The sequence below is a fragment of the Geotrypetes seraphini genome, chromosome 6, assembly GCF_902459505.1.
Source record: "Geotrypetes seraphini chromosome 6, aGeoSer1.1, whole genome shotgun sequence".
In the NCBI taxonomy this organism is placed as follows: Eukaryota; Metazoa; Chordata; class Amphibia; order Gymnophiona; family Dermophiidae; genus Geotrypetes; species Geotrypetes seraphini.
Window position 1 is genome coordinate 217,510,080 of NC_047089.1, and position 24,678 is coordinate 217,534,757.

At 42.9% G+C, this 24,678-nt stretch overlaps 1 protein-coding gene across 1 annotated transcript in view; it reads right to left on the minus strand.

The window, feature by feature from the left end:
- Positions 1–13,034: 13,034 nt before the first annotated feature.
- LOC117363128 overlaps positions 13,035–24,678 on the minus strand; it is an 86,000-nt gene continuing 74,356 nt past the window's right edge. Inside the window, exon 2 of the mRNA XM_033950445.1 lies at positions 13,035–13,404. Coding sequence (XP_033806336.1) covers positions 13,385–13,404 — 20 coding nt within the window. The 3' untranslated portion in view covers positions 13,035–13,384. The remainder of the gene's footprint in view (positions 13,405–24,678) is intronic.

The following is a 24,678-nucleotide window of genomic DNA, read 5'->3' on the forward strand; positions in this document are numbered from 1 at the left end:
ACAGTGTATTATATTAATTTTGGGTCCAAAAAATGCATTAGGGCTTATTTTGGGGGATATCTTATTTTTTTTCATGTACAATTGTCTCTCCTCCAACCCAATTCTGCTTCTTTCCTTTCTCCCCCTCCCCATGTGCAGCATCTTTTCCTCCCCAGTCATCCATCCCCTTGTTCAGCAGAGCCCCATTGACCCCCCCCCCACTGTGAGACTGACATACTTCTGCTCCGAGACCTCCAAAAACAGCAGCAATGTCGGCGAATCGAGCAGCACTAGTGTCAGGGATGGAGTCGGGGGAGTGTCTGGGACATTTGGGGGAGGGGGCTTCGGGGGTCGATCTTAACTAGGGCTTATTTTTGGGGTAAGGCTTATATTAGGAGCATCTTTAAAAATCATGCTAGGGCTTATTTTCGGGATAGGTCTTATTTTCAGGGAAAACCTGATAGTGAACCTGCAAAAGGGCATTTTTTTCTGACATGAGAGTGACTGCTTCTAATGCAGTGCCAACAACTGATATACAATATGAAGCCCTCAGTAACAACTATGCTTTTGAGAAGATGCCAGGCCCTGATTCTATAAATGGCGCCCAAATTCTAGGCACTGAGGGGCGCAATTGTCAATCATCCGCTAGGCACCATTTACAGAACTATGCCTAGAAGCTAGTGCAGGGGTGGGAAACGAGGGTCGGAATCCAGTCGGGTTTTCAGGATTTCCCCAGTCAACAAGCGTGAGATCTATTTGCATGCACTGCCTCTCATTGTATGCAAATGGATCTCATGCCTATTCATTGGGGAAATCCTAAAAACCCGACTGGATTCCGGCCCTCATTGCCCACCCCTGAGCTAGTGGCATAGAGAGGGTGAGAGGCGTCCAGGGTAGTGGTGTCCCTCCCCTGCCTTCATCTCCACCCCACCCCTGCTCCTTCCCCGATCCTGCCTGCAGAGCATGCACCCCCTTCCCTTCCCCCGTACCTCTAGTTGAAGTTGTTGCTCGCAGTGGTCAACAATGTGCTCCTCGTGACCCCGTTGGCTCTCCCTCTGACATCACTTCCTATGTACGGCACCTGGAAGTGACGTCAGCTGGAGAGCCGGCGGGGTCACGAAGAGCATATTGTTGACTGCAACTAGAGGTATGGGGGAAGGGAAGGGGCGAGTGTGTGAAGGGGAGGAATGGGATGAAGCAGGGGGTGTGTGGAGAGGAGGAGGGGTGCCGGCACCCCCGTCACCATGGTGCCCAGGGTGGTCTGCCCCCTCAACCCCCCTTTACTACGCCACTGCTAGAAGCAACTAAGTGGTCTTAGGTGCCGGTAGGCATTGAAACCTTAAGTGTACTCCCATTAAAGTCAGGGTAATTTTTGACATAAATAAGTGTGCCTAAGTTAAGCCTACGGTGCCTAAGTCAAACCACACCCAAAATCTATTCAGGATCTGCCCATAACCACGCCTACTTTCTGGGAGGTGCCTCAGATTATGACACCTACTCCAAGGTGGTAGGCGTCTACTGAGTTAGGCTCCTGTTTTAAATTGTTTTTTAATGACGCTTTTTAATTAACAGCGCTGATTAAACCAAATTGAATAATTATGTTTCTGTTTTATTAACATTTGATATACCGCTTAAGTATATTACAGATCTAAGTGGTTTACAATAAAATACAGGTACTTAGAACTAAGGTAATTAAGTTGGTTGCCTAGAGGTATGCTGATCTAGGCACCTGACTCCAGTCGCTGCTTATAGAATCTAGGCCAAAATACCTATATTCTCCTTGTAGTCACCCTTCATATGTTCACTGTGAGTGCAATGGTAATGTATGGGGCAATTACTCAATGAGCGGATGGGCTGATTCCATTCTCCTGCTCTCAGCTCTTTAACGTTTCTCTTAGTTGTCTAATTATTTGCCTGGAATTAAGGATTGGATCGATTTCCTGATTTTCCATCTAAAGATGACGTACTTGTACCACACTCAGACTGCCTCTAGTCCTGACCTTCTTTTCCATCTTCTTTCTTGAGCCACCTGATGGATTGGGGAGAAGAGTCAAGGACGTTCTTGCATTCTTCAGTGTCAACCTCTCACAAAAGATGTTATTTAAAGGTGCCATCTTATCCAAAGGTTTATCTTTCCTCCATCATGAGTTGCTGAAGGGCGCAGTTCTGGAATGAATTTTCTGCCAAATTACATTTCGAGAAGGATTTGATGGCTTTCCAAAAAAGATTGAAAGCACATCTGTTTCATATTGCATTTCAGTGGATTTTATTGCTTTTATCAGACTCACATATTGTATTGCTACATGTGAATGTCTGTAAATGTTTGCTATTTCTTAATTATGCATGTTTTCTTTGTCTGCTGCTTTGTCATTTATGATAGGTGGGCTATAGATATAATAAATGAAAAAACATATCCTGAAAATTATCTCAGGAATTCTGCACCGAAGGCAAAGCACCCTAAACCCAGTTTTCCGCAGAATCTCAAAACTAGACCCAGCAGTGAAATTTCAGATACCAGTAACTGTACGATGTACTTGCAAATTTTATATAACGTATGCTAAAATGCAAACATATCTTTTACTTTACAAGACTCATTTGTAGACATTTCATATGTGGCCAAATCATTTCTTTTGCTCTTTTTTGGGAGTAAATAATAATAATTCTACTATTAACATTTACTACTCGTTCATACAGCCAGCCAGAGTTTATTGATAGACTGCTTACTCCTTATCACCTCGCTAAATCTCTTCGTTCCATATCACAAAACCTTTTAGTTGTACCGTTTCTGAAATTAATTAATACGTTGAGATCTAATAATTTTGCTGTCACTGCACCCACCCTATGGAATTTATTGCCCAGTCACTTACGTGTGGAAACCTCGATAAAGCAGTTTAAAGCAAAACTCAAAACATTTTTATTTGAGGATGCTTTTGGATAAAATTGTCCTTTTTAGGACTAAACTAACTACAGCCCCTTTCCCTACCTGTTGTTTTATCCCTAAGTGTGCTTTATCTTAAATTATTGTAGTTCAGTCCTACTTTCCCATTTGTGTCCAGTTAGGATATGTGTTTATGTTTAAGTCTACTAACTTGATACTGTATTGCACAATATTTTAACACTAATTGGTTTTGTTTCTTTTAAAGATTACTTTTTTATTATTGCTGTACACCGCTTAGAAATTTGAATAAGCGGTATAAAATTTTTTTAATAAATTTGAAACTTGATTTAGTAATTATTGTTAGAAAGGCTTGAGATAGACAGAGAATAGGAGGAGCTGGGGAGGAATGGGGAAAGATTATGTCCACGTTTCTTTGAATTCAAACATAGTCTTTGTCTCCACCACCTCTAACAGGACAATATTCCATGCATCTGCACCCTTTCTGTAAAAAAATATTTCCTTAGATTACTCTTGAGCCTATCACCTCTTAACTTCATCCTATGCCCTCATTCCGGAGCTTCCATTCAAATGAAAGAGACTTGCCTCATGCACTTTTATTTAAATGTTGCTATCATATCTCTCTTCTCCCGCATTTCTTCCAAGTCTTTAAGTCTGTCTCTATATGCCTTATGACGAAGACCACTGACCATTTTAGTAGCCTTCCTCTGGACTGACTCCATCCTGTTTATATCTTTTTGAAGGTGTGGCCTCCAGAATTGCACACAATATTCTAAATGAGGTCTCACCAGAGTCTTATATAGGGGCATCAATACCTCCTTTTCCCCACTGGCCATACCTCTCCCTATGCACCCTAGCTTTCACTGTCATCTTTTCAACCTGTTTGGCCACCTTAAGATCATCACATACTATTACACCCAAGTCCCGATTCTCTTTCATACACAAAGGTTTTTCACTTCCTAAACTGTACCTTAGGTTTCTGCAGTCCAAATGCATAACCTTGCAATTTTTAGCACTAAATCTTAGCTGCCAAATTTCAAACCATTCAGTAATGTCTTCAGTGCCTGAGAAACCAAAAACTGTTTGAGAGAACGTATCCTCCTGAGATCTACAAAAGACAATATAGCTGTTATAGAAATATCAGATGCAAAGAGAAGCTTATTGCCTCATACAACATTGATTTTTTTGCATAGTAGGCTGAAGAAGGAAGGCCCTTTTCCTAGAGCTCCAGAGAACCAGGTATTTCTGTGTTATGAATCAGTTATCAATCCAGGCTGCAGTCTTTTCCAACTTATGTTCAAGTTTGTTGGAAAGTCATATCCCATCTATTTTGCATCACAATAAGTTGAATATCATCTGCAGAAAAATAGGCACTGAGTCTTGGATCACAGTGGCTAGAGAGACAGTAAATATATTAAACAGGGCTGGGGTGGGCATAGATTTCTGTGAAACACCATATGGCAAAGGATAGGTTGTAGAAGCTAGATCATTATAGACACCTGGTATATTATCTTAGGAAAAATAAGATTGAAACTAATTTATTTATTTAATTACTGGGCTCTATTAACCACACTTATAAATAGATTTACCCAAGGTGGTATACAGCAGGCACATTTTAACATAAAACTTACATTTTTGTTAACAGCGTAACAATAGTAAAATGACCAAATATAACATAATAAATTAGGTAAACTTGAAATCATCAATTGTACCTTGATAATGGAACTATACTAAACTATTCTCCATAAACTGTACTGTAAGTCGCCTTGAACCTCTGTAGGCATAGCGTGCCTCATAAATCCCAGATTAGATTAGATATATTCAAATTTAACAGCACTGAGATTCAAATAACAGAGATATAATACGATGTCAACATAATATTTATGTAATATTTTAATTGTAAAATATCCTTGATTTTAATTTATTTGTGTATATTTCTTATGTTAAAATTCAATAAAATATTTTTAAAAAATGAAATCAACATAATATTTATGAAGTGCTTAATAAGCACGTGTAATAACACTCATATAACATAGATATGACGCTAATGCTTTTCTATAGTACAGTTTACCATACAGCTGAGGGGCCAAGTACAGATTTATAGATGAGGACAAGATGGGTGGCTAAACTCAAGGCAAGTTCTTTGTACATTTAAACAAGATATAAGGAAGTGATCTATGACACACTGTGCGTAGCAAGTTTTTAATGTTGTTCCTGCAATGCCAGTCTGCTTTAGTCTTGATAGAATTAAAGGGTGGTGCTGCTGATTAATTTCTGTTAATGTTTGTGAATAATGCACAGACATTAGTGGCAATTTAAATTATTAAGACCATTAATGCTGAGATGAGAGGTGATGGGAGTGCAGGTACCTCCCTCCTAAAACACCTCCCTTAGAGCAGCCCCTCCTGAACATGCTTCCCAAGAACATTTGCCCTCCCCTGTAGATCCCCCACCCCTTGTAGACCCCTGGTGCCTACCTTATATATGCTCTGGTGGTCTAGGGTAGGACAGACAGGAGCAATTTGCCATTGCTCCTACCTGTGCTGGCTCTGGGTTCAAAATGTCAACTGCAATCTGGTGATAGTTTTGTGGTTCAACTGCTACCTAGGAAGTCTACATGAGTTGGGGGAATCTTTGGGAGGGGGTGGCTGATTTGGGGAGGATATATGGGAGTGGGGGGTTTCTGGGAGGGACACTTTGGTAAGTGGATTCTTGGAGGAGGCTTCAAGAAAGAGATGAATACTTTGTGGGGGGCTCCAGGAGGGGTTGAATGTTTTGGGGGGTCTTCAGAAGCGGGGTTCTTTTTAAGGGGGCTTTTCAGGAGGGGGATGTTCTTGGATGGTACTTTAGGAGAGAGGCAGATACTCTTGGGGAGGGGCTTCAGGAGTAGTGATTGCACTTGGGGAGGGGCTTTGGGGATCCTTAAGTGATTTGAGGGATAATTGGCATAACTATCTCCCCCTCCCATATTCTGCTCACTAACTGTCACTGTTTAACTGTTATCCAGGGAGCAATTAAACATGCAATTAACTACAATCAAAATCTTTTATAGGGTGATTAATTGTGATTAAAAGTTTTGATTGAACAACAGTTGTAAAAAGGAGGGAATCAACTTCCATAAACACAACACTTAAATCCAACTGGATTATAAGGAAACAATCTAATCTTTTTTGTACTGTATCACATAGGTGAAAACAGTTATTAACATTCTAGAAATTTATAATCTGTTCTGCAACTGATTTGTCTAGGAGTTTTGTCGTAAAAGGAATATTTGAATTTGGGTAACAGTCTTCCACCTCGACACATCCTGTGATGTATTTAAATGTCTCAATCATGTCCCCCCTTTCCCTGCATTCCTCTAGAGTGTAGAGCTGCAATTTGTTTAGTCTTTCTTCGTATGAGAGACCCTTGAGCCCGGAGATCATCCTAGTGGCCATCCGCTGAACCGACTCAACTCTAAGCACGTCTTTACGGTAATGTGGCCTCCAGAATTGCACACAGTATTCCAGATGAGGTCTCACCATGGTTCTGTACAGTGGCATTATGACTTCAGGTTTACGGCTGACGAAGCTTCTATTGATACATCCCATCATTTGCCTTGCCTTGGCTGAGGCCTTCTCTACTTGTTTGGCAGCCTTCATGTCTGCACTGATGATTACTCCCAAGTCTCGTTCTTCTGAAGTCCTAGCTAGTGTTTCTCCATTTAAGGTGTAAGTTTTGCATGGAGCCCAGCTGCCATGTCGAGGACCAGTTTTCCAACGTAAGCAGATCCTGCGTCATACTATCCTGCAGATTGCTTCCACTTACTATATTACATAGTTTGGCGTCATCGGCGAATAGTGTTACTTTACCCTGAAGCCCTCGGGTCAAGTCCCTTATGAATATGTTAAAAAGGAATGGACCCAGGACTGAGCCCTGTGGCACTCCGCTAGTCACCTCCGATGTCTCAGAGAGGGTGCCGTTGACCACCACCCTCTGAAGTCTTCTACTCAGCCAATCATTGACCCATGCAATAAGTGTCTCACCTAACCCCATCGATTTCATCTTGCTTAATAGTCTGCGGTGTGGGACGCTATCAAAAGCTTTACTGAAATCCAAGTACACTATGTCCAGAGACTCTCCCGAGTCTAGCTTTCCTGTTGCCCAATCAAAGAAGCTGATGAGATTGGATTGGCATGACCTACCCTTAGTGAATCCATGTTGACTGGGATCCCTTAGATTCCCCTCATCCAAAATCTTGTCTAATTTACCTTTAAGTAGTGTTTCCACTATTGATGTGAGACTCACTGGTCTGTAGTTCGCAGCCTCTGCTCTGTAACCCTTTTTGTGCAGAGGAACAACGTTAGCTGTTTTCCAGTCCAGGGGGACTCTCCCCGTACTTAGGGAGAGATTGAAGAGCATGGCTAACGGTTCCGCCAGGACATCACACAGCTCTCTGAGCACTCTTGGGTGCAATTTGTCTGGTCCCATGGCTTTGCTCACCTTGAGTCTTGACAGTTCGCTGTAAACATCAGCTGGTGTGAACTCAAAATTCTGAAATGGGTCTTCTGTGCTTGGTATTGCTTCCAGCTGCGGCCCGTGCCCTGGTGCCTCGCAGGTAAAGACTGAGCAGAAGTAATCATTCAGTAGTTTGGCTTTATCGGAATCTGTTTCCACATAATTCCCGTCCGGTGTTCTAAGGCGTACTATCCCGTTTGTGTTTTTTTTCCTGTCACTAATATATCTGAAGAAGGATTTGTCTCCTTTCTTAATGTTCTTTGCTAGAGTTTCTTCCACTTGAAGTTTGGCCTCTCTGACTGCTGTTTTGACCGCTGTAGACCTTGTCCTGTATTCAATGTTAGCTTCTTTTTCCCCCGTGCGTTTGTATGAAAGAAATGCTCTTTTCTTCTCCTTGACGAGGTGCGAGACCTCATCAGTAAACCATTGGGGTTTCTTTTTCCTTTGTTGTTTATTTATTGATTATATGTAGCGGATAGTTGCCTCATGTAGGGTCGATTTCAGGGTTGACCACATAGCTTCCACATTATCAGTTACTTCTTGAACCTGCAGCATCTGATGGATGAAATCTCCCATGCGTGCAAAGTCAGTGCCCCGGAAATTGAGTACCCTCGTTTTTGTTTGTGATCTAGGGAAGCCCTTTCTAAGGGAAGTGGAATGTGAATCGGTGAAAGAGGCTTAAGACCATTTTCCAGGGGAAGAACATGGACGTTGTTATAGTGATATTCAAAGAAAGCACATTTTCATTTAGCCATTGACAAATTTTGATTAGTTTCTGGTTGATGTGACATATCTCCTCTTCTGAACTAGAGTTTAACAGATGAAGAAGTTGAAAATTGTCAGTGTAGGTGAAGACAGTAAACCCGATTGATTGGCTAAGCATAAGTAATGGGGCCATAAAGATATTAAATAGTAAGGGGGACAGAATTGAACCATGTGGGATGCCATAGTTGTTTGCATAAGAATTAGAAATTGAGTTATTAAAAATAACCTTGGATGATCATTCAGAAAGGTAAGCTTGGAACTATCGCAATACTTGGTCGCTGAACCCTATGGACTCAAGTCTATTTAATAGGAGGTGGTGGTCTATAGTGTCAAAGGCTGACGATAGGTCCAGAGAGATAAAGAGAACAGATTGGTGATGATCTAAAAAGTAAAGAATAGAAGACGTTAGATCGATCATAGAATGTTCTGTGGAGTGATTCTTGCAAAAAGCCTGTTTGAGATGTAGTGCTTTAGTTTTCTCTACAAACTCTGTTAGTTGATTAAACACCACTTTTTCTGTCAATTTTGCTAAAAAAAAAAAAAAAAAGGATGTTTGCGATGGGGGTGATAGTTTGAACAGTCTTTATGATCTGCCTTATGGTCTTTAATGAGTGGGCATATATGTAATTCTATCCAGGTTTTTGGTAATGTCCCAGTAATTAAACTGTCTGTAATGATTTTGTGTAAAAGGGGGCATAAGCAGCGTTTTATTATGAATGGTGGCGTTGGGTCAGCACTGGATCCTTTCATGTTTACCATTTGTAGGAGATGTTGTATGTCATTTATCGAAGGCAAGAAGAAGCGAAAACATTTGGATAGAGGAAAGAGCAGCCATGTTCAGTCAACTCGCCTATCTGGGATTCTTCCCTTCAGGCATGTCAAGAAAAAGCAGGGCAACCTCCATCATTGGCCATATACCCCTTATCAAATAAAGTTCTCCTGTTGTATTGTAGAAGCAGAAATAATTCCCAGAGGCTCTTGCCTCAACAGTTTCCAGGCTCCAAATGGTGCCTCAGATCCTCTAGCACAGGGTGTCAAAGTCCCTTCTCGAGGGCCGCAATCCAGTCGGGTTTTCAGGATTTCCCCAATGAATATGCATGAGATCTATTAGCATACAATGAAAGCAGTGTATGCAAATAGATCTCATGCATATTCATTGGGGAAATCCTGAAAACCCGACTGGATTGTGGCCCTCGAGGAGGGACTTTGACACCCCTGCCCTAGCAGTACTATCTAGATTGTCAGAGGTACCATTTAGAACCTGGGGTGCTGATGGGACAGGATTGCTCTTGCCCCCTACTAGACACTAGGAAAACACCCGGACAAAGTGCTGGGTTTTGAAAAGTCGTCCGGACCATCTGGACATGTCCTCTAAAAATATGACACGTCCGGGTAAATCCAGACGTCTGATAACCCTACCCAAACCACACCCACTTGGCATCTCTGCATGATATGGATCTCCAGATTTGAAATCACCATTTACACCAGTATGTTATCTCCACATGTTAATGTGTGTATTTATACCTGGAGATGCTTCTAAAATAGCCTCTGTAATAAACTCAGGTAGATAACATTGCAATAATCAAAGCCTGTTAACACCAGCATTTGACTTCATGAGCTAAAGTCAGAAAACCGAAGAACGTATTTCAAACTATCTCACTAGCTTCAGCTTAACAAATACACTGTGAACCACTGCCTCAATTTGTGATCTCATATTTTCAATCAAGCGGCATCACAAATGTTTTGTCACCATCAATAACAATATTGGTGTAATGTTTATCATGTAGGTGCTGGGTCTCCACATCAGATCATGTTGCCTTCTTGATGTATTATCTGCTGTCAGTCACTCAAGTACAAACCACACAGGCAGCACCAAAAAGAAGCACAAAGGCCCTGATTCTACCGTAGAAAAGTTGCCCGCAGTTAGGTGCCTAGTTTAGGGTTACCAGATTTTACGATTGCAAAATCCAAACACGTTGCCCTGCCCCAGGCCCACCCAGTTCTGCCCAAGTCATGCCCTGTTCTACCCCAGCCCATCCCCCTGAACCTCTTTCCCTCAAGCTCGGAGCCGCGTTTGGATAGGGGTACCGAACATGCGCACGCATGCATGTGTGTGGCGTCACCACATTGCATCTGCAGATGCGGCCCCGAGCTTGAAGCTTTTCAAAACCTGAACAAAGTGCCGGGTTTAGAAAATCCATCTGGACGCTTGGACAGTCCCCTAGCAAGAGGACATGTCCGGGTAAATCCGGAGATCTGGTAACCCTAGCTTAGATCAGTGTACTTAGCCGACCTGGGCGCCTAACTTAATTGGTACTGATAATTGAAAATGCCATTAAAACCCAATTAAAAATCCATTGAGAAATGAATTAGCCAGTAGGCGCCCAACTCAATAGACACCTACTACTTCCATGTAGGTGTTTACACTGAGGCACATAACGGCATGTAGGCATGGTTCGGAGGGGATTTAGAGTGGAATTTGGGCTCGGATTCAGTTAGGCACTGGTATATTAAGCCAGAGTTTTCTTTGCCTAATATAAGTGCACCTAAATTGATTTAGGTGCCGTAGGTGTGATTTTACAAATGGTACCTAACTTTGATTAGCTTGTGGTAGGTGCTGCTTTTCTAGGCGCCTACTGACAATGGTGCCCCTCTTCCGACCTCTTCTCTGCCCCCCCCTGCCGCATGTGTGCCCCGCTTCCCTTCCCCCGTACTTCTGTAACATTCCTGGCCCAAGCAGCAATCCCCAACTTGCTGTCACGGCTTGTGTGGGCTCTCCCTCTGACATCACTTCCTAGGCACGGGTCCAGGAAGTGACATCATAAAAAGACCTGACACAGGCTCGATAGCAGGTTGGGGGATCGCTGCTCGCGCCAGCAACATTACACAGAAATGGGGAAGGGAAGTGGTGCGCGTGAGTGGCAGTGGCGGCTGGGGAAAAAGTGGGGGGCAGAGAGGAAGATGGGTGCCAGGCCACTATGAAAATGGTGCCTAGGGGGAACCGCCCTCCTCTTTACTGCCTATTGAGTTAAGTGTTATTTGTAGAATCTGGCCCAGAGGGCCTTCAAGTTCGGGGCAATCACACCTCAATTTATTGAAGGACTCAGCACGGGCTGTGTTTCAGCATGTCCGCCTGCATCAGGGTTTCTACATAAAATCATTCATATACCCCAGATTGACAGGTAATAAAATAGGTAAACAATGATTAAACTAAAGAAAGGTGAAAATTACACTGAGAGAAATTAACTGAGTGCAGTGAACACCCGAAAACGTCTGCAGGTGCCTCTAAATATGGGAGAATAGGCGACAAACTGCACAGTGGCATAATGCGTCCAATAATACAAATATTGTGATGTGGAAAATAAAAAAACTAGTTGAATATGAGTGAACATGAAAGCAGTTGTGTGTATTAAAAATTTAAAATAGATCGAATCTTACCGGTCACCGAAATGAAATAATTGATGAAACAAAAGCAAAAACTGCTGTGCCACTGTAATGCTTTCAGGGTTGGTAGTCCACCAGGCTGATGCAGTGTTTGCCATGTCAGAGAAATGCCTGTCACCTGGATGCATTACTTGCAGCGTCTGTGCTGCATTTGCAGTGTCTGTGGTGCCAGTGAAGTTAGTAATGCCAGTGCAACGTTTGCTGTGTCAATGCAGCATTCCTAGTGGTATCATGGCGTTTGCTCTATTAGAGCACTGTTTGCAAATGTCAAAGCAGCATTTTCAGAGTTGGTGCAGGGTTCGCACAGCTGATGCAGCCATACATGCAATGCCAGAGAAGCCTTTGGCATATCGCAGCTAGGTAGCCGCTTTAGGCCGCGGAACGCCACAGTAGGCGTGGCCAACGCCGGAAGTGGCGTTAGCCGAGCTAAAGCGGGCTACCCAGCCGCGAATCACGCCAAGATAGGCGGCTGAAATGTAGGCCCGGAAAACCCTGGCCTACATTTCAGCCGCTTATCTTTGCCGCTAGACCGCAGCAGCCCATCGCAGCAGTTGAATTTTCACACACCCCCATCAGCTGAGCGGCAGGGACTCCCCAAAGCTGTGATTTTGTAACTGGTGCCCTAAAATGATTGGCAGGCGATCGGCGGCCGCTTTTAAGGCATCCACTGACTTGGGCGTTGGTTACAGAATCCGCCCCATTGTGTATGGCGCTATTGTCAATCGTCCACTAGGCACTGTTGATACCATAGAATTGCAGTGCCGAGGTAATGTTTGCTGTGTTGGTGCAGTGCTATCTTTTTCCAATAGCAAGTTTTTTCTATCAGGGCGTTCTGTTTTTAGATGTTTCTTATTGTCTATGGTCTATTATTTATTCTAATTGTCTAAAAACTATCTCTTTCTCTCCATCTGATTCGTCACACTGAATAAGCTTAGGGCTTCTTTAGCGAGGATTAATTAAATGTGTGTTTTGCCAACAAGAACTTTCCAAACCACAAAGGGCTTTTCTTAACCACAATCAGAAATGTTAAATTGCTTAATATGCAGCCCTAGATCATTTTTCTTTACAGCTTCAGCATCTGAAAGAGATGCAAACAATAGGAACAGAGTGACACTCTGTCGTTTTGCCTCTGGGCCATCATGAGCTGCCAAGTTACCTATTCCAGGAGGGAGGCTTTTAGGCCAGTCTTGTGTTTGAACTTACATCCAAGCATGTGAAGTTTGTAGTCCATGATTAGGGTGGCTCCAGAACAAAAAGAGGATGAATTGCATTATCCGGGTTTTACTTCCTTTGAAAGCAATGGAAATAAGGACGGATAGAGACATATGAGTTATACTTCCATTGAAAGCAGCGGCAATTCTTATGTTTTTATAACATAACTTTATTCTTCTATACCGCCATAACCAAAAAGATTTCTAGGCGGTTTACACCAAAGAAAGCTGGACAATCAGCGAAATACAGAAATGATATATAAATACAAAGTGTTTCATAAAAGGATACAAAATACAAACGTAATTAAAATACAATTTTTAGTAATGATGACCTGTGTTAGGAGATGAATTTATCAAACAGCGTCAGCGTATGAGTGAATGTTAACTGTTCATATCTTGCCTGGACTCCATACTTGCTTGATACCACAGTAATCCTTTCATGCCCTTCAGTATGAACGACAGGATAGAGAGGACCTCCCTTGAGCTGATAAAGTTGTTGGAAGGCTGGGGTCTGTCACACCAAGGAGATGATTAATTTGGGCAGGATTCCAGTTCCCTGTGATCTGCAGGCGAGTAATCCTTCATTGGTTCCTCATAATGACCTTCGCCTTCCTGGGGATATCACATAAGGGAGTTACTTTTTAGCTGCTTGGAAGCTCTTACTGTTAATGACACCTGATAGCTTAAGAAGCTATTGTTAACACTGTCAGAGGCACATGGTTTGATGAGACATGACAACTATTATGAAAAGGTTATAAAAGAGATTGACAGGGGCCCCAATGCTCAGATCCTAATGTCGGCATTGGAGCCGCCTAGTGCTGGTGTTAATCTGTGTAAAATGCTCAGAGGGCTTTAGCACAGGAAACAACATGCGTGCTAAAGATAGCCCCAAAATGTATTTAAATGTAGTCAAACGGAGGTTAAGAAAGTCATTTGCTATGCCCTCCCAATGCTCAGAGAACAGCATACAAACAAACCCTGCTCTTGCTGCTGGGAACCTACTGCCAGCTCGGAGCTGGCAAAGGGAGATTTGAAGAGAGGATTTCGTATGATTTTCTGTTTAAAACCTGCCAGTTTTGATTTGTTTTGGAAGCAGAAGGAAGCCTGTGCATATGCAAGCCTTTAAGCTTCGGTACTGAGAAACAAAAGTATGTGAGTCCAAGCAAAGCACACATTGGCACCCAGTGGCATAGTGAGGTTGGGAGGCGCCTGGGGCAGTGGCACCCCACCCTCTTCTTTGCCCCTGTTCCTCCCACACCCATGCCACATGCGCGCACTTCTTCCCTTCCCCATACCTCTTTAATTTCGCTAGCATGAACAGCACCATCAACCTGACCATGGCAACCTCGGCTCTCCTTCTGACGTCACTTCCTGGTCTCATGACCAGGAAGTGACGTCAGAGGGAGAGCCAAAGCTGGTGTAAGCAGCAGGTTGGAAATGTTGTGTGTGCCGGTGAAGAGTTAAAGATATGGTGGGAAGGGAAGGCGCGTTTGCGCGATAGAGGAGGGGCGGGGAAGGAGCAGGGGCAGAGAGAAAGAGAAGTGCTAAAGCTCCCACCAGGACGGTGCCTGGGGCAATCCACCCCTGCCCCTCCCGCCTTAAAGGCTTATATTTAAGTGCACCTATTCTCTGCTTTTAAATATAAGCCTTTCGAGTGATAAAAATTGAAAAACTTATATTTAAAGGTGCAGAATAATAGTACTGATGTATGCGCACATGTGCCAGTCATGCATATCCCCATTACTTTCAGTCATACAGTGCAAATATCATTTGAATGACATTAGTTTTAAGCGTTGGGAGGCTATGTTTCTTTGCTGTTCCTGCATTATGGGGCAAGCACTGATCAGTTTATCACCAGAGTTTAGAGTATCGGGGCCATGGAAAGGAAGAAGGGGAGAAGATGACTCAGGGGGAAGAGAAGGAAGGAAGGGGCTCAGGGAGATGGCAATCAGGTGGAGGGAGGATGGAGGCTCGGGGCGGGGGGGGGGGGGGGAAGGGAGGGAGGTTCAGGAAGAAGGAAAAGGGAGAGTGAGGAAGAGCAAACGGGGAGTGAGACTTTGCTGTGACCCAGACACTAGTCCTCAGGAATGGAGGCACATATCAACCAATTCTTAAACCCATCCTGAGGGGCTAATGCAGAAAGCTACCGCAAGATCTTCTGCGTGAATATGCTGTCATGCAATGCAGGATGAGTCTGAGTTCAAATTTACCTCAGCGTGGCACACATGGCATTCAAATGAATACATATAAGGCCATGAAGTAAGCTGCACCAATGCACAAAACAAAAATGATAGCTTTTACTGTGCTAATTTTTTTCACCAGGTAGGCGTAACCTAACCTGACTTCCCTGCTGGTTAGCTTTCTGCACCAACCCCTACCTGACCCGACTGACTCTCCATCCCAAATAAAAGAAAACACACCTTCCTGGTATCTAAAGCACCCCCCACCCAGCCCCAGTATGTAGGGCTCCCCATTTGACCTCCTCAGCTATACTATTCTTTTTTTTAATCCTTGGTGTCACCCCTTGGTAGATTTAGTGGTATATCAGCCCTCCCACATCTAGAAAACAAACTTCTTGGATTCTAGTGACACCCTTCCCTCCCACCTCCTGCCCAACCTGACCTAACTTCAACATTTCAAAAAATAAAAATAGTGTCTAATGAAGATCCCCTCTCCTGACCTTTACCCAAGCCCCTCTACTCTTTACATTTTAGTGAGGAAATAGTGATGCCCACTTGCTTCTGCCTCCGGTGCAATCAAACTCAAAATGGCAGTGGCTTGCCCTACCTGGTGCATTCTGGGATGTACTGGGCAGGTTCAAGATGCCATATAAGTGATTTTTTTTTAATGACTAGATACCAAGGACTTTTTTTTATTCAACTTTGAAGACAGGCTAGGCAGGGGTAGGCCTGGGAGGAAAGAGTGCCACTAGATACCAGGGATTTTCTTGAGGTGAGGGGGTTGAAACTAGACACCAGGGTTGTTCGGGGATGGGGCAGGATGGAAAAAGAGAAATACTACAGCATGCTTGTCTGCAGGGTTTTTTTTTTGTTGTTGTTGTTATTGTTGTGGTCACCCTTCCTGTCAGTGCCTGAGTCAATCACTGTTCAGATACTGACAGAAAAGGTGACATTTTTTTTCAATGAGGTGTGAAATACTGATGCAAATTTTAACATGGCAGTAATTTCCATGGTCATCGATTAAAGCACATCTGCTATTTTTGTACAGTATTTTGCAGTACAGCTACAGCTCAACCACAAGATTTGATGCATCTACTCCTGAGTTTGGAAAAAGTGGTCTGTCCCACCAGCATGAAGTAAAAAACCAGTTCAGCCTCTCTTCTTTCCCTACATTCAAACAGGTAGTGATGTCCTTAATGGAGACAGCCTTCTACCTCTTCCTGGAGAACTGGAGCTTTAATAGCATAGGTCTATTGCTATTTTCATCATTGCCATCTGGTTTTACAGCCCTGTGGACTCAAGGAGTCAGAAACTGATTAATAGTTTTGGTAACTTTTCTCAAATAATTAGTTTCAGGATACATCTAGATGAAGATAGGTAGAAGAACACATGAATTGTGGGGGTGTGCCATCTGGTTGGTACCCTTCCCCCTGAGGAACCCATGAACATCTGGAAAATGAAATGCTCAACACAGATCACCGAGGGCACATCTCACACAGCTGGTCTGGTTGCAGGCAGCTTGCTTTCTTCAAGGAATTAAAATGCAGGAGAGAGGCATTCTTTGTGAGACTTCTTCACTTGCCATCACTTTGCATAGTTTTAGTGTTGTTTAAAGCAGCAGTAAAAGAGAGGGATAATGAACTTAACAGAATGTAGCCCAAACATTTCATTTTGGTATTTTTTTCTATCACAAGGTGCATCATACAGTCATGTGAAAAAATTAGGACACCCCATGAAATATTCAGTTCTATCTTAAGAAATGTTCACATATCGATGTCAAATCTTTTTTTAAAATTTATCTCTGGAAAAGAAAGTGATCTAATTGCAGGTAAACAACAAAACTTTTCCTTGATTTACTCATGAAACAAAAGATATCCACAAAAATGTGTATTCTAACTGAGGAATAATTAGGACACCCTACACCCTAATAGCTAGTGTTACCCCCTTTGGCTGAAATAACTGCAGTGAGATGCTTCTTGTAGCCAAAGGGGGTAACACTTGCTATTAGGGTGTAGGGTATCCTAATTTATTCCTCAGTTAGAATACGCATTTTGTGGATATCTTTTGTTTCATGAGTAAATCAAGGAGACATTGGTGTGAGGAAAGTTTGGCCCACTCCTCAATGCAAAATTCATTCAATGTGAGATGTTTCAGCCGGTTTCAAGTCATCCCACAGCATCTCAATGAGATTAAGATCAGGGCTTTGACTCGGCCACTCCAGGACTCTCCATTTCTTAGTTTTCAGCCAGTCCTTGGTAGATTTAGTGGTATGTTTTGGGTCATTGTCGTGTTGCAGGGTCCAGTTCCACTTCCGCTTTAATTTTCTTACAGGTGGTCTCACATGTTCCTGAAGCCCCCTTTGATACACGGTAGAATTCATGGTGGATTCTATGATGGTAAGATGGCCAGGTCTGGTTCCAGCAAAGTATTCCCAAACCATGACACTTCCACCTCTATGCTTCACATTTGGTATGGGGTTCTTTTCCTGGAATGCTGTATTTGGTGTACGCCAAACATATCCTCTTTTCTGGTGTCCAAATAATTCAATTTTAGACTCATCTGTCCATAGAACACTATTCCAGAAGGCCTGGTGTTTGTCTACGTTCTCTCTGGCAAACTTCAGTCTGGCCTCAATATTTCTCTTAGAGAGCAAAGGTTTCCTCCTTGCACCCCTCCCATGCAAGTTAAATTTGTGCAGTCTCTTTCTGACTGTAGAGGCATGTACTTTCACATCAACAGTAGCAAGAGCCTGCTGTAGGTTTCGTGATGACATTTTAGGGTTGTTGGAGACTTCTTTTAGCATCTTACAGTCTGCTCTGGGAGTCAACTTGCTTGGATGACCAAACCTGGGCATGTTGGTAGTTATTTGGAGAGTCCTCCACTTGTACACTATTTTCCAGACCGTGGACTGGCTAATGTCAAATTATTTTGCGATCTTTTAAAATCCATTACCAGCCTTACAATTTTCTTTCTGAAGGCCTCAGACAGCTCTTTTGATCTCACCATGATATTCATTCTCACAGCAGCAGTCATGAGCACACCAAACCAAATGTCTGAGGTTTAAGTAGGTCAAACCTCCTTCAAAATGCTGAGTAACAATGTTCTAATCATGTACACCTGATGTGATACACCAGTGTGTGATTTGAGCCACTTTAAGTGGGAGGATATGTGGGGGTGTCCTAATTTATTCCTCAGCTAGAATACACATTTTTGTGGATATCTTTTGTTTCATGAGTAAATCAAGGAAAATTTTTGTTGTTTACCTGAAATTACATCACTTTCTTCTCCAGAAATAAAAAAATGATTTGACATTGATATGTGAATATTTCAAGGGGATGTCTTAATTTTTTCATGACTGTACTGTGCAACAAGAACTAGGCTTACCATATCTGCTCCAGCTCTTCATCAGGGTATTAAGCTGGAAGGGGGGAAGGGACTGGGGCTTATACAGTATACTGCCTTTATGTAGCTATACAATCACACTCAAAGTGGTTTACATACAGGTACTTCAAGCATTTTTCCTATCTATCCTGGTGGGCTCACAATCTCTCCAATGTAACTGGGGCTGTGGAGGATTAATTGACTTACCCAGGGTCACAGGGAGCAGCGTGGGGGTTTGAACCCATAACCTCAGAGTGCTGAAGCTGGAGCTCTAACCACTCCAGACTGCAAAAAGGTTTCTCTCCATAACCTCACGAAGGAGGTCCTATGTAAAAACTGGGTATCTCCACCTTCCATACTAGTGGCTCAACACAAACTGTTCCAAAATAGAATCCTGGCTACTAGTCACACTTCAAGTGCTAATGGCGACACTCACCCAGCTATCAGCAACACAGAACAAGCATGTTGGGTATAGGGATCATCAGACTGCCACTCGGGTAGCATAACCCAAACTGGCTGCAATCCTCATTAATCCCAATTAGTAGCATCCTATGATATGCTTATTACTTTGAACTCATATTATCCTTTATAGTCGTCTACTTTGTGTTTTCTTATTATTGCTTTTTATTAACTTTTTTTCAATTTTATAAATTTTTAATATAAAAAGCAATGAACTTATCTTGCAGCACCATTTCATCCAACGTGAGCCCCGTTTCAATCCTTTCATCAGGGAGTGAAGTGCGATTATATAGTTGAGTTAACATTTAAACTTTTGCCACTTAGAATTTAAACCGCTGATGTGTGGATATGGGAGCAAGGAGATGCTGTGAAGGGATGGGTGTGCGAAGATGGGAGTGAGGAAGTGCTATGAAAGGATGGATGTTGGAAACATACCACTAAGGTTGTAGTCAAGTAGATATGAAGAGCCATTTTATGTAGAACGTTATGTTAGTATGTAGTCATAAACTTTTATTCTTTCTAAAAATGAGATTACAAGAGAACATACATACTGTACATAATGAAAATACATGCAAAATCGCAATCAACATAATCAAACCAAGTAATTCAAAATTATCAGAGAAAATAAGCCCGAGATGAGAATTTGGACATCCAGATTGGGAATTGCTAAATTCTGGCAGTATTTTACAAAAGTGAAGCAGAGGAGTAGCCTAATGGTTACAGCGGCAGGCTAAGAACTAGGGACGCCCACTTTTAAATCCCATTGCAGCTCTCTGAAGTGTTGGAGAAGTCACTCACCATAACCCTCCATTGCCTCAGATACAAAGCAAGAGTGGGAACCTTCCAGGGACAAGGAAATACCTACTGGACCTGAATGTAAAGAACCTCCAGCTGCAATTTTGAAAGGCATGAATTGAACCCTTTGACACGCAGCTCCTGATTGGTGAGGTCCGACTTTAGTGCAGGAAGAGACGGTCAGAGCATACAGCGAGTGATTTTCTTCACTCGCCGGCGCTCCGGCTGCCCTCTCCTGCATCGCCAGCTGTCCTCTCCTGGTTGGTGGTTCGCGGTCCGAAATACTGCGAATGACCGGGACTGCGAACTGCCGACCACGAATGACCGGGGGAACACTGTATATCCAAATAGAGCCACTCTGTTGGTCCCTTTCATTTTTGAACAGGATGTTAATATGATCTTGAAATTATATTTTAAAAAATTCGCAAAAATTGTTTGGAGATCAGAAAATATGGATATATCCTGATGTCACTAAGACTACTCAAGAGAGAAGAAAATTTTTCCTTTCCCTACGTCAAGAGACACTTAGGGCTCCTTTTATAAAGGTGCACTGGCATTTTTAGCGCACGTTCAGGATTAGTGCGTGCTTTAGCGTGTGCTAGCCGAAAAATTACCGCCTGCTTTAAAGGAGGCAGTAGCGGCTAACGCCTCTGGCATTTTAGTGTGTGCTAAGTGTGCACTAAAACCGCTACTGCGCCTTTGTAAAAGGAGCCCTTAAACTGGGGGCAACATTCCTATTAGCATATCCCTGTAAATGCTTGGTCAGGTACTTGGGAATTAAACACACCTTTTTCTCTCCTGACCACTTGAAGGAGTTTATAGGTATCAAAAAGATCATCAAGGAATGATTATGAGGGGCCTTTATAATATAGCAGTTGTCAAGTACCACCAAGCCTTTCTTTTTTGGAAACCATATGCACATTTACTCTCATATATTTTGATCACGCTCCCCAATATTGTGGTCTAAGAAGGGGGTTATTAGTATGATTTTAATTATATATTGTAAGAGCTGTGCTCTTAATTTTCCTTTTATGATATGTTTCTTTCCCTGTATTTCATGGAGTAAGATTATCTTGTGAAATTTATGTAAAATTATAAATAAATAATAATAATAAAAAAGTATATATCTAATCTAATCTAATCCTTAGGTTTGTATACCGCATCATCTCCATGATCGTAGAGCTCGACGCGGTTTACAGTAGGGGAAATAGGAAGGAACTACAACAGAGGGTTAGAGGTAGAAGTGTGAAGAAAATTTAGAGGATTTGGGATGCCAAGATATAAGATTTCCTTGATTCCTAAGTTGGAGGGAGACTTACATTTTTTGAGAAAAGCCAGGTTTTCAGATGTTTGCGGAAAACTTGGAGAGAGCTCAAGTTCCGAAGAGGGGAGGTAAGGTTGTTCCAGAGCTCAGTGATTTTGAAGTGGAGGAAGGTCCCTAGCTTTCCTGTGTGGGAAATGCCTTTTAGCGAGGGGAAGGATAGTTTTAATTTGTGGGAGGATCTGGTGGTATTAGGGTTTGAGGAATTCCAAGAAAGAGGGATAAAGGGAGGGAGGATACCATATAGGATTTTGAAAGTTAAACAGACGCATTTATAGTGGACCCTGGCGATTATCGGAAGCCAGTGGAGCTTGGCCAGGAATGGGGAGACATGGTCAAATTTACTTTTAGCGAAGATGAGCTTGGCCGCGGCATTCTGAATCCAAAACAACTGGTCCCGATATTTCTGTGGACCGGACCCGACATGGTCCTTGTTTCGAAGATCATATACTCCTTGTGTCTTTATAGAAATCAAATAAAGGTACTAGCCACAGAAGGTATCACTTAATTTTTGTTAGCACTTATATTTTGTATGGACCTTCGTCGACGAAGAGCAGCAGCAACTGGGTGTACATTTCCCGGGTGCCTCCTGAAGATCCATACAAAATTTAAGTGCTAACAAAAATTAAGTGATACCTTCTGTGGCTAGTACCTTTATTTGATTTCTATAAAGACACAAGGAGTATATGATCTGATTGAATTCAACAGTGGCTCTTTAATGAATGCCTTGTTTCGAAGAAACACTCCTTCCTCAGGGGTCCCTACTGGTAGTACACAGAGTATCAGAAAACCAGAATGGATAAGATAAACAAAATCGGTAGTGAATAGGCATGAAACTCTCCTGTACAATGCACTGCAATATAGCCAGTTAGTGCTGATATTCAGGATTGACGTTAGTGGTTGAAATAGGCCACACAAATAGGAGGCCTGTCTTTAACTACTAGGAACATATAACCGGTTAGTGTTAAATGTTGGCATAACCAATGGAGTCCTAGCGGCCTAAAATGAAACTGGAAATTCAGTGCTGATCACTGGATATAGTGCAAACAGAAGAGCCCCTCGCCTTGGGATCTGAACAAAACAACACGGAAAGACAAGGGGGATGTCTTTACAACCAAAAAGTCTTTAGTAGAAACAGTAGGTCCCAACAAAGGATCCCGGTTTCGGCGTGTGGAAGATGCCTTCTTCAGGGGACACTTGAGCAGTAAAAACTGCGCTCTGCTGGACGCTGTGCAGCATTAAATGTCCAGGTTCTTCACAAGCAGCAGGCTTTAACTGCACTGCATGCTGCATATTAGCCCCAGAAGGAATAAAATAAGAGGATACAACCCTAGCATGTTCCACTTTCATGTGGACACAGTGGTTTCGTGACTTCCACTTGTAGGTAGTGGTACTTTCATATTTAGCTGTCCCACTAGGTGTGCACATAAGCACAGCCAATTAATAATGAGGTCACCATTTGTAGTTTTCTTCACAAATTTATGGAAGAAAACTGTGTACGTAATGAGACAGTTGAGACTGGTGAAATCTCACTTTTTTGAACATCATTTTACATTGGTGGTCCAGATGTTGATATCACAGCTTGATTATTATAATTCTTTGTGTTTCAACTTAAACTCAAAAATGGTTAAAAAAAAAATTGCAGCTGATTCAAAATACTGAAGTGAATGGCAGCAGAGCAGGATAGTTGTGGCCGCAAGAGTTTGGCATATGCATACTGCTTCTGAAGGGCAGGAGATTCGGCAGGGACGTGAGCAACTGATCCCCAGAAGTCACTTGGTTTTGGATCGGCCTGCCTAGTCGGTATTCCTCATTTTTTTTTTTAAGTGAATCGCTGCCTGCCTACATTTGCATGCCGTCCCCCTCATTTGCATGCGTGGATTGGATCGGGCACGGATACGCTTGGGAGGAAAGTTAATGAATTGGGTCAGGGTCGCAAAGAGGTCACTAAGTGGTCGGGACATGATCGGTGGGTTTAGTAAATCTAGCCCTATGTACTTGCTGGCAGACACCAAATGCTCTTGAATCCCAGGAACAGTGATAATGGATGCCTTCCTCAAGCTCCTTCTGCCAGGGATCTGGTGTTATCTTTTGACCCCACCCTTCTTGTTTTCTTGACTGCATCATTTCAGTGGGGTGGAGGTGAGAGAGGACCCTGGTTGTACAGGCATAGATTCTAATTAGCACTTCCTTTCTCCTGTCCTGGCAGGTAGCAATCTATAATATAGAAGCATTATCAACATGACAGGGGTTGATGGCAGACACTTAATCAAGCAATTAAAGAGCTAGCACACTCCTTGGGATCAGGAGGGAATAGATGTTAATTAATGTGCACGTGTATTAAAGGCTAGATTCACTAAGCAAACCGATCAGTTTACGACCCAATTTTCTTCCGACCCGATTCACTAACCTCTGTCCCGATCATCCTCCGATCCGCACATGCAAATGAGGGGAAACGGCATTCAAATGTAGGCAGGCAACAATTCACTTTAAAAAATGAGGGACACTGACTGGGCTGACCGATCAAAAATAAGCGACTGCTGAGAAAAAGTCACTCAGGTCCTTTCCGACTGCCCTGCCTTCTACCGCCCTGCTCTCTGCTCCGATCTCCTGCTCTCTGCCTCGATCTGCTCTCTGCCCCGACTCTCCTGCCCTTCCTCGCAGTGCAAGCCCGTGGTTTTAACCCACGGGTTTAAAGCAGGTTAAAACCACTGGCTCAAAAGTTTAAAAGAATAAAACAAACAAACTGCTTTTGTAAGCATGCGCAGACCATCTACAGACAAAGAAGAAGGCCTGCGCATGCTTCAGGATCGTTCACTAGCGATCCGTGTGGTCGGAGGGGGAGCGTTCCTCCGATCACCCCCGTTTAAATACTGACCCTTTGTGGATCAGTCGGCCTGCCGCGGATCAGCCACGGATCGGGCACAATCGCCAGGTTCATGAATCTAGCCCTAAGCCCTAAGATTAAAGACAATCTCACCCAAGATGGGTGGCCACTCACATCTCTATCGCCCCTTCCCCATGTCTTGAATATTGAGAAGTAACAAAACTTTTTCCCCTACCTTGTATACCCATAATTGACAACAGCTCTCCTTCATCTTATGTGTTTGCAGGCGTGTTCGTTCCTTCTCATGCTCCGTCTGCAAAAAGCAGTCATTGCCAAACCTGACTTAGGGGGCCACCAGCTGGCTGGGTTTTCAAAATATCCACAATGAAAATGCATGTAAGACATTTGCATGCCCATGACCTCAACTGTATGCAAATCCCATTCATGCATATTCATTAGAGATATCCTGATAAACCATCTGGCTGGTGGTGGTCCCCCAGAAGTTTCTGATATAAAATATCTGCAGTCTCCCCCCCCTGCTCCTATGGATTTCCAAGCTCAATTGGAACAGGCCTTTACTGGACTACAACACCACAAGAATTTATTCTCAACTACTAGGGCATTGTTTTCATTTTGTATCCTTCGGCCTTCCCGTCTAGTCCTGTGGTTCTCATTCCAGCCCTTGGGAGACTCCCAGCTACTCAGGATATCCTCTTAAATTGGCTAACCAGCCAAGTAATGGCAATAATTGGGAGTTAATTGGCAGTAATTGGTGCCCCTTTGAATTTGTACACACACCTTGCTATGCGCTGTTCTGTACCAATGTGTGCCCAAATCTAGCCCTCTATATTTAATATAAGATAGATGTTTGTGAATTGCTGCCTTTGCTTGTGAATCTATCTCCTATGTATTCAATGTGAACA